This window comes from Balaenoptera acutorostrata, chromosome 1 (assembly GCF_949987535.1).
Source record: "Balaenoptera acutorostrata chromosome 1, mBalAcu1.1, whole genome shotgun sequence".
Lineage (NCBI taxonomy): Eukaryota > Metazoa > Chordata > Mammalia > Artiodactyla > Balaenopteridae > Balaenoptera > Balaenoptera acutorostrata.
The window spans coordinates 88,277,534-88,288,912 of NC_080064.1; the positions used below are offsets into that span (position 1 = coordinate 88,277,534).

The 11,379-nt window shown below is 36.7% G+C and overlaps 1 protein-coding gene across 3 annotated transcripts in view; it reads left to right on the forward strand.

Annotated features, from left to right (window-relative positions):
• Nucleotides 1-8,624, forward strand: part of PLPPR4 (phospholipid phosphatase related 4) — a 39,534-nt gene extending 30,910 nt beyond the window's left edge. For 2 of the 3 annotated variants that reach the window (XM_007169542.3, XM_057536177.1), the window contains exons 5-7: nucleotides 321-378; nucleotides 1,130-1,303; nucleotides 4,761-8,624. In XM_007169542.3, coding sequence (XP_007169604.1) covers nucleotides 321-378; nucleotides 1,130-1,303; nucleotides 4,761-6,086 — 1,558 coding nt within the window. In that variant the 3' untranslated portion in view covers nucleotides 6,087-8,624. The remainder of the gene's footprint in view (nucleotides 1-320; nucleotides 379-1,129; nucleotides 1,304-4,760) is intronic. The other variant, XM_057536180.1, reaches the window with a different exon arrangement.
• Nucleotides 8,625-11,379: the final 2,755 nt, after the last annotated feature.

Sequence of the window (11,379 nt, forward strand, 5' to 3'; positions counted from 1 at the left end):
AATACCAATAAACAATTATAATGCTTTCCATTCCATTTCTACTTTCAACCATCATTCCAATGGTATAAAGAAGTGATCCCTAACAAAGCTAACACTTTACATTGGAAAGTGCATCACTACTCTACTTTAATACTAACGGTGATTAGCAGTGTTTATTTTACCACTCAGATCTTTCTCCAGAAAACTAAACAGAAATTAAAGTTATTGCTTATTATCTTGAGGCTTTTAAGTTGAACACTGTAACCACCCAGTGTTCTTGAGATGATTGTTAGCAGTGTATCAGAAACAGAAGGCATAATTTGACTCTTTTCCTTTGGCAGAAAATCATTCCCTTCTCAACATGCGACCCTTGCTGCCTTTGCAGCTGTGTACGTTTCGGTAAGTAACTGGGTCTTTTTTGTCAAACTGCGTCCTAGAGAAAATCAGAGAAATGAGTGTTGTCTCCAATGACTAATTAGATTATATAGCTGTGTAATGGCAGAACAGTAAACTCTAGCACAGCAGTCCTTCAATACAATGGCATCAGAAGTAGAAATTGGATGCTACTATAAACAGTAAGATAATTTTTTGACACAGTCATAATGTTTATTTAGCCTCACACCTCTTTAATGTAATATTATACTTCATGGGAGGGTATTGTAAACTACGTGAATGTTATAAATTCTAAAATTGAAAGAATTGTGTTAAGTACACACACACACACACACACCACACACACATTTTTGTTTCAGTTTTTATGTAACAGTGAGTTCAAAGTCAGTGTTGATAAATGCTATACAATGAATTGTCCCCATATCTGATTAATAGTCCACTAGATCTTATGTGAAAAAAATGGATTGAAATTATGTGACAAGTAACGTGGAGACTAACCAGTTATCTGGCTAATTCTATGGCTTCAATTTTTTTTCCAGACTTTTGTGTAATTATATGAGAGATCTGTTATTTATTTGATGAATTTTGTCATGTATTTCCTTTTTTTCAGGTATAGAATGTAGCCATAGCAGGGGGAATGGAACAGTAAAATTGATGTCACGTGTATCAGACTTTTGAGTTTACCTTTTTATTTGATTATAATTGAATAGTAAAATGACCTTTCTTAAATACTTAACCCAGTTCTTTCATTTTAAAGATGTACTTCAATTCCACACTAACGGATTCCTCTAAGCTTCTGAAACCTCTCTTGGTCTTCACCTTTATCATCTGTGGAATCATCTGTGGGCTAACACGGATAACTCAGTATAAGAACCACCCAGTTGATGTCTATTGTGGCTTTTTAATAGGAGGAGGAATTGCTCTGTACTTGGTAAATAATTTATTACTATTCAATAAAGCACAGTTTAAAATGGAAAACATGCAGAAAATTTGTTTTGCACTGTAATAATTTACTTGCAATATAGTTTATATCTACGAGAAAATCTCTGACTACATCTCCATTCTAAGCCAAAACATATATCTCAGTTTCAGTAAAATAATTTACTAAACTCTTACCATGGGCCAGAAACTGTGATTTTAGAAAGATTATTGCATTTTACCCTTACCCCTCCCACCAAAAAAAAAGTCAGGGACTACTATTACTAGTGTAATTTTATAGATAAGGAAAGTAAAGTTAGTGAAAGTGAAAGTTTAATGGAAAATTATGTACTTTGCCCAACAACACAAACGTAGCATCTGGATATAACTACGATCCAACTAATATTGAATTCTTTAGCAGTACTCTATTTTCAAGCCCGATCTTCCATCAAGAATATCCTTAGCATAAGGAAACTGAGATTGTCCATTTCATTCATTCATTCATGCATTCATTCATTCATTTTACATTTATTCAATATCTGATCCGTGCCAGGTACTATACTGAGCATCAGAACACTAATAAATAAGGTACATCTTTTATGAGTTTCAGTGCAAAGATTAATAAAAGTATAAATGATTACAACATGTTAAATGATGTATGAGGGTATGAACAAAGAGCTCTGAGGATAGCAAACTGCCCAGGGAAGTTAGGGAAGTCTTCATAGAAGTGATACGGTTTTTAAAAAATGAGAGTTTCTTAGGGTAAAGAAAGGAGGGCATCCAAGCTGAAGAAACTGCATATGCAAAAAGATGGACATGTGAATGAGCAAGTCTAAGTGGAGGGTGAGGGAACAGAAGGAATGAGAGATAATGGCCAGGTTTCTAGCTTGGAAGACTGGCAGATGGTGACTTCATTAGCCGACCTGGTAAATGATAGAGGAAGCAAATTGGTGGAGGGAAAGGAGGTGGACAAGCTCAATTTAAGGATCAACAGGCAGTTGAATAGTTGGTCTGGAGCTTAAAGTAGCAATGAGTGGTGGAGAATAGATTTGGGAATCATGGACATTATTGGTGGAAGTACCATTATAGTTATGGTGGTATATAAAATTGCCAGGTCCTAAGAACAAAAGGAGCCAGGGAAGCACCAATATGCAAGCCGCATGCAGAAGGAAAAAGGCAATAATGAAAGAAACTAAGAGGATCTACAGAGAAATAAAAATTAACTGTCTATTGGAGCCATTCTAAATCTTATGGTCTTGGTGTACTTGTGAAAGGCATTACGAGAAAATGCTTACAAAAAATAGTAAACGTACTGAAGTGAGCATTGATTTATTTTTTTTCATTTTTATATACTAGCATAGTCAGGATCGTCACTTCAAATCTCATACTGCCTCATATTCTTTCTTCGGTGGAGGAGAAAGCCATCAAATGAAAGTTAATGTGTCAGGAATCATGCATAAGCCTGGGTTGCCCATGGGAGTGTTCATTGGCAACAGGTGTTACAGAGTATGACTGAGAACTGTCTCTCTCCAGTTCATGCATTGCTTTTGTACATGTCTGATTTTCATGGTGTCCTGGAGTCCCAAGGGTTTGGGCTTGAATCTCAATTCTCCTGCTATTTGGCCAAGTTTTCTTCACCTATAAAATGAGGATAATAACTATCTGCCTCATATCATAACAAGGATTAAACAACTATATTTATTAAGCCCAGTGCTGGGCACTGAATTTTGAACAATATAAGCAGAGGTTATGTACAGTCTAGTGAAGGATGGTCCTAGACTTACGAATTTAAATACAATCATTTTTTTTAAAATTTTTATTTATTTATTTATGGCTGTGTTGGGTCTTTGTTTCTGTGCGAGGGCTTTCCCCAGCTGCGGCAAGCGGGGGCCCGTCTTCATCGCGATGCGCGTGCCTCTCACTATCGCGGCCTCTCCTGTCGCGACGCACAGGCTCAGACGCGCAGGCTCAGCAACCGTGGCTCATGGCCCTAGTCGCTCCGCGGCATGTGGGATCTTCCCAGACCGGGGCTCGAACCCGTGTCCTCTGCATTGGCAGGCAGATTCTCAACCACTGCGCCACCAGGGAAGCCCTACAATCATTTTTTAAACTAATTTTTATTGGAGTATAGTTGCTTGACAGTTGTGTTAGTTTCTTGCTGTAAGCAAAGTGAATCAGTCATACGTATACATATATCCACTCTCTTTTAGATTTCCTTCCCATTTAGGTCACCACAGAGCACTGAGTAGAGTTCCCTGTGCTCTACAGTAATTATTAATGGAACATTAGGGAGGGACTGTTCATCCTGGAAACTCTGGCAGTGAGAGCGTAGATAGGTATTATTTAGAAGAAGATTTTAAACAGGAATTAAAGTACTTGGAGAGGCAGAAGCTTGACTTTATTCCATTCCTGCTTACATTCTGCCCTGAAATTGTAAATTTATCAGTTCTAAGCCAATGCTGTTGTTCATTTTTAGGCACTCTATAAAATGTCAAATCCATGAAATTCCTTCCATTTGATTTGAAAAGCAAACAGTGGCTACCTTCTGTTGAAATTAGCATGCAAATAGGTATTTGCTGCTGGCTCTTATATCTAAACTAAACATCTCAAAAACTGAAAATCCAGCTGGGATTAGAGCATCTATGTGTCAAAAGCCTAAAATTTCTGAAGCTGAACTTTAACCTTTTTCAGATTTTTATCCCCCAAATCTGAAACAAACAAAAAATTGACCACCTGATTATGAAGACAAGATTAAATAAAGTTTGGCTCAAATTTACTGTAATAGTACTGAGTTGATCAAACATTGCTTTCAAAATTTAAGACCAGGTTTAAATGAGGAAAGAACATGAATGCCCCAATCTAGTGACGGTTTCTGCCCTCTCTTCCCAGAACATTCTGGAAAATGCTGAACACAGGGCTGTGCTCCATGTGAGTTGTGAAAATATGTGTCTCTGGCCCCACTACAAAATCTGATATCATGTTTTATGAATGATTCATTGTTCTGTATTTCCACATCTCTTCTGCTTTCCATCATGAGGTATGATTGAAAATGGAAGACAAAATAAATCAGTTAAGCCATTTGAGGTGTCACTCAACAAATGGTTCATAAATCCAGAAAAATGAATTCCTTTGGAAAGGGGAAGAATGCCCTGATTTCTCTCATTGTCTGACTTCTCTTCTCAAACAGAGGACAAGATTGTCAAAAACATCCCAGTGGGATGGAGAAAGGAGAGAAAACTAATAATAAAAAGTAATGGACTCCATAGTTCTGAACAGTTAGTTCAGTGATTTATGATATAACTTACAAACTATTTCCTGAGTAATTGTACCTTTAGGTTTTGGTTATTTGTATTAGTCAATGGTTTACAGAGAACACACACTTATTTATGTGCCTCAGTACATCCTCCAAGGCAAAATCCCAGTAACCATGTCTTCTAATGCATGATATTTATTGTTTCTTCCAACATTAGGGTCTGTATGCTGTGGGGAATTTTCTGCCTAGCGAAGAGAGTGTGTTTCAGCACAGAGAAGCCCTCAAGTCTCTGACAGACCTCAATCAAGACCCCAGCCGAGTTTTATCTGCTAAAAATGGTAGCAGTAGTGACGGAATTGCTCACACAGAAGGCATCCTCAACCGAAACCATAGAGATGCTAGCTCATTGACAAACCTCAAAAGGGCAAATGCTGATGTAGAAATCATCACTCCACGGAGCCCCATGGGGAAGGAAAACATGGTTACCTTCAGCAATACCTTGCCTAGAGCCAACACCCCATCCGTGGAAGACCCTGTGAGAAGAAACGCCACCATTCATGCCTCTATGGATTCTGCTAGATCCAAGCAACTCCTCACCCAGTGGAAGAATAAGAATGAAAGTCGGAAGTTGTCCCTGCAGGTTATAGAGACCGAGCCTGGACAGTCACCACCCAGATCCATTGAAATGAGGTCAAGCTCAGAGCCGTCGAGGGTGGGGGTCAATGGAGACCACCATGGTCCCGGCAATCAGTACCTCAAGATCCAGCCTGGCACTGTCCCCGGGTGTAACAACAGCATGCCTGGGGGACCAAGAGTGTCCATTCAGTCCCGCCCCGGGTCCTCACAGTTAGTGCACATCCCTGAGGAGACGCAGGAAAACATAAGCACCTCCCCAAAAAGCAGCTCCGCTCGGGCCAAGTGGCTGAAAGCTGCAGAGAAGACCGTGGCCTGTAATAGAAGCAACAGCCAGCCTCGAATCATGCAAGTCATAGCCATGTCCAAGCAGCAGGGCGTCCTCCAAAGCAGCCCCAAGAACACCGAAGGCAGTACAGTCTCCTGCACTGGCTCCATCCGCTACAAAACCCTGACAGACCACGAACCCAGTGGGATCGTGAGGGTTGAGGCTCACCCAGAGAACAACAGGCCCGTCATACAAATCCCGTCCACCGAAGGCGAAGGCAGTGGCTCCTGGAAATGGAAAGCCCCTGAAAAGGGCAGCCTTCGCCAAACTTATGAACTCAACGATCTCAACAGGGACTCCGAAAGCTGTGAGTCCCTGAAAGACAGTTTTGGTTCTGGAGATCGAAAGAGAAGCAACATTGATAACCATGAGCATCACCACCATGGAATCACCACTATCCGCGTCACCCCAGTAGAGGGCAGCGAAATTGGTTCAGAGACCCTGTCCATTTCTTCTTCCCGCGACTCCACCCTGCGGAGAAAGGGCAACATCATCTTAATTCCTGAAAGAAGCAACAGCCCCGAAAACACTAGGAATATCTTCTACAAAGGAACCTCCCCAACACGGGCTTATAAGGATTGAGGGATGCCCATTCAATCATGTGGGCCACCCCCAAAAGACCACGTCTAGATTCTACCAGTGCTCTGTTCCAGCGAATCGGGAACCTTCTCACCAAACTAGATTATCCACCATCAGCCTGGAACTCAGTGACTCTTGAGAACTACTCTACCCAAGCTTGTAGACTTCACATCAAGGGGAGGGAAAAGCACAATGCAAGAACCTAACTAATGTGATAATGTGAAGACTCTTCTTAAGACCTTCCTTCAAACTCAAATGGTTTGCAGAGGGTAGTATCAAAAGAAAGTGGTTTCCTTCAATGTATACTATTGTACTTCCTGAATGTGCCAACTTTAGGGATCTTTCTTTATAATTAGCTGTGGGAATCCAGAACACACGTTTTCCCTATAGCAGAGGCCATGCAGTATTATATATTCATTTTGCAGAATCTGCACCAAAAGCTCAATACGGGTGGTGCTGATTATTATAGTGCATATACCATGTAAACTCTCAAATTCTATTTAGCTGTGAAATAGTGGTGTGCAACTCCTTGTCAAAGAAATGCTACTGTATTAAGAAGATGTTGGCTTCTTTGTGTTAGAATAGGACACCCTGCAGCTTCTCTGTAGTGGCTCTGTCACAGTCAAAAAAATGAAAAGGTTTTGTGCATTTCTTCAAAATTATACTTTCTTCAACAACAAAAATTGATAGGGATACTTTCAGTGAAAGAGAATACTTTTCTGCATAGCTTTTTGCTGCTTACTTTTATTTAAATATAGTTACTGCTAATGAAAAATCTGTTTTTAGTGAGTAAATTTGCATAATTTAAAAAATACTGTTTTAGAGAGTCTTTTGAAATTGTTGTGATCATATTTTGCATTTTATGCCTTCTCCTTTATTTATGGATTTAACTTTTTTATGTTATAGATATGTTGTTCTATTTTTAAAGCAAAAATAACAGTTGACATTCTTTGAGCAAAACATACTGCTGTGAATTTATAAGCAAGAAATATGAACCAAAACTTGACATTGTGGGTTACATTGACAGCAGTGTTGGTCATGTCCAACTTTAGATGTTTCCAGCCAGCTGGCTTAAGTTGCTATCTTAAGTAATCCAAAAATTTCTATTTTGTTCCAGATTATTAACTTTTTTTGATATCCTAATAACCAGTAAATTAGAGCCACAGTAGTTGGGTTTTACCATCTTCTCTAAAGTATTTTTGTTAATTGGATACCAACAGGGAGAATCTGAAAAAAATGTAAATTGTTAAGAAGAAACTCACAGTATACATTAAGAATGTATTTCTTCAAAATATCTAGATAGGCACAATTTTTGTGCTCAACATACAAATGACAGTTTTTGCTACCTATCCTGAATGAAGCCTTCAACTTAAATCAAAGAAAACCAATATTATCAATAAGAAGAAGATAAAAACAAAACATTTTGAGGTGTTTTCCAAGTTAAAATTTTATTTTAAGTATGAAGAAATATTTGGTTCCTGTTATTTAGTATTAAACCTTTTTACTCTATTTCTGAAGAATTCTAACGTGCATTTGATGATTGCCAAGGGGACAAAAGGTAACAACAATGCTGGTTGATCTGATCTCAGTTTAGTTTTCAGTGAGAACAGAAGCAGTTGTTTAGAGATGAGTAGTACCACATTCTTATCAACTTCTACCGGAAAAGGGCAGAGATTTGTAGAGTAACCAACCTCCTAAATCATTAGGGATTTAGCTGAAACCAGCAGAATTGAAAACTCTGGCAATAAAATACAGATTCAACTATAACCCTTCTGGCAATAAAATACAGATTCAACTATACCCCTTCTGGCAATTTCCATCTCAGAGAGGGGAATGGGAGTACAATGTTGCCTTCCCCACTTCTTAACCACTACCACCACCATTATGACACTCCTACTGGCTTTTGCCAATTTATAGAGAGGAAGGGGGACTGGTTTTAGTGCTCTGAAGGAAAAAAAAAAGCTGCAGCATTTCAGGTGCAGTATGATATTTCCTAATCTTTCCTATTTCTTAACAGAAGATTTTAAAGTACTTCTCTAGTCATCGAAGTTTTTTTTTTCTTTACATAAATATTGATATATTCGTTTTCTACTCAAAGTGCCAAAGGCTACAGTTTTTAATGACTTAAATTATACCACACTGTTAAGGAAATATAATGATAGTCACTAGAACTCAGACCTCTGCATGTATATTTGATAACACATCTTTTGTAAAAAAAAAATTACAAAAAAATTGTTTACATTCCACTGGTACCTTAATTTAAAATAAATGAGACTAACAGGTGTTATCTCTTCTTAGTGTTCTATTTATCTTATTTGCTAATGGGAGCACTTCTTCCTTTGTTAGGCTGTGCTTTATTGATAAAATCAAGTATTGAATAAAGAGAGTTAATTATCTTTTTAAAGTAAATAAAATTATGAAAATATATATGATATATAAAAAAAGTATTGTGTTTAATAAAATGTTATGCAATGTTTTCCAAACTGATAAAGTTTGTAAAGTGCTATAATGTATTTTGTTAAGTACAGATCAGAGCTATTGTGTGAGTATATTGTGCTAACATCATAGAAATAAAGATTAGATTTCTTCATCAAAATTGGAGCATTTTGGTCTTTTACTTCAGATGGAGTATGAATGGATAATAATTTGACTTATAGGAAAACAACTGAAGAAATAAGAATGACTCAGAACTGATTATATTCATAATTATTTAGAAGAAAGAGTATTGCACTAAGAAGGAAAAGCTTCTCAAACTATGATATAATGTTTCCTTATCTTTTAGAATTTAATGTTTCCTTATCTTTTAGAATTTTGATTTTATGCTTATAAAGAAGCTCTTTTAGATTTTTTAGACATAGATTTTTCACATATCAATGTTATAGAGTATTGAAAAGGAAAATATGAAAGAGTCAGGGTCAATTGTTCTCAATCAATTTTTTACTAAGAGTAGTTGATGTGCATTATTACCCTCTGAGTCAGCTTCTCTTAAAAAGAATACTTTATTATTAACTCCAGGATTGTTTTCCAAGCCATTAACACCTGTTATATGAGTTGTACTGCTAATACTTTGTCCATCTCCCTAGAAGATATTAACACACAAGTTTTTAGACCACAGCCAGAACTTATGATTTAATCAAATGATCCTTAAGTGGCTGGTTCACTAAAACATGAAGTTACAGTTGTCCAGTGATGCCACCAAGTTCATGCAAGTGCCAACAGCAACCAAATTCACGCATACCATGCAACTACACCATGATAGCCACCTGGCCAAGAGCCATTGTAAGATGCTACTGATTATAGAAAACATACTTGTTTTAGAAATATTAACATGTGAAAAATTGATGTGTACCTTATAACGGTTGAAATATAATATTAAGCCTCTCTGGGTTTTGAATTTTTCATCTCTGGAATGGGGACATTCAGCTATATTATCTTTTCTAAAGGATATCCTAATGTTCTTTCTATGGATTACTATTATGTATTTTATCCAGAGAGCAAAAACTGACAAGAAAATAGAAAATAACTTCCTGGTCTAAAATGACTAACGAGTATTATCATCTTTGACCACAAAGTTTATATAAACAAGCCAATGGGGTTGCTAAAAGCCTACATCAACCATTTTACTACATAATATATCAAAATAGGTGATTTATATACAGGTACCCCTGATCCTAGTACCTTTCTCATGATGTATCAGGTGAGTGGATTCTGGGTTATATGCATAAGAAACTATCATTAGAGCAGTATCATTTCTGCCTTTTACAGGTCAAGTCTTTACTTGATATCTATGGGTCATTTCATATTGCAGTTCAAATGGAATATGGAAATTTATGCATGATTCAGAGAGTAATTTAGTTAAAATAATTGAAGGAAACCAAAAGGAATTGAAATGGTTTAATCTAAAAGGAAAATGTGGCCTGAAAAATGGGTAATGGTCTGTTTGTGACTGGATATTTCATTTCCCCAGCTTATTAAATGTGTCTCCTGTCTTAATTCTGTAGAAAGCTTCTAAAATGCTCTAGGATCAAATGCTGCAGTTTGAAGGAAGTATAGATTTCATTAATAGTATATGATATTACACGTAAGACCCAATTTTAGGAAATCCCCAGTGACCATGCTTCCTAATTGAAAAAAAAAATGTCTAGATGAGTCCTCTGATACAGAAATGACTTCCATTTCACTGACCATACAATGGTCAATGAAAGTCCCTGATTGCTAGTGTTTGTGCACTATTGTCAATGATAAAGAGGGGCAAACTGAACAAAACTATAGTTCTGCCACTAATTCTATTTAACAAACTTGTTGAGTGCCCAGTTTATCTCCTTTATTCCCCCTACCTTAAGATTCTCAGCCATTGCCTATGAGAAAAATCCATCTAAACTCTAATGTTAGCTTTTAAAAATAGTACAATTGACAAGTGGGTGAATGAATTTGAAGAAAAAATATGAAAATTGTATTAATATAAAATCTCCCTTTCTCTTAATCACCTCCATACACTTTGTACCTGGCTACTACCTTGTAGAAAACAAGCTAGATATTCTCTATAGTAGGAACTTCCCCCCTACCCCGCCCCCGTTGTGTGGTTTGTACCTTCTAGCCTGTGATAGCCCTCTGAGAAAAGATATGAAGATATGTCATCTTTGAGTATTAGGAAAACTAATTCACTCCACTCCCAGCCCAATCTTTCCTATTCTTTGTCTAAATTAAATAATCACAGATATTTCTGGAGGTATAAAAAGAGGTATTTAAAAAAATAAACTCAAAATGAGTCAAGGACCTAAATGTAAAATGTAGAAATATAAAATTTTTAGTGAAAAACACAGGAGAAAATCTTTAGGATATAGAACAAAGACTAGCTGCTAGTCCTTGGTTGGATACAGTGTCTGCAAGTATTTTTTTCCAGTCTGTAGTTTATCTGTTCATCCTTTTAACAGGGTCTTTGAAAGAGCAAAGTTTTTAAATTTTGATGAGGTCCAATTTATCTTTTCTCTTGCTGTTTTTTGAAAGTCAAATCAAGGATATATAAAAAAAATCCTCAAAACTCAACAGTAAAAAATCAGTAACACAGTAAACAGTAAAGACTAAAAGAGAAAAACAGTAAAAATTTTAAAATGGGCAAAGACATGATCAGACATTTCAAAAAGGATATGCAGATAGTGAATAAGCACACAAATAGATGTTCAACATTATTAGCCATTTGAGAAATACAAATGAAAGTCATAATGAGATATTACTGCATACTTATGACTAAAATTTAAAAAGTAATGATAATACCAAATGTTAACAAGAATGTGGA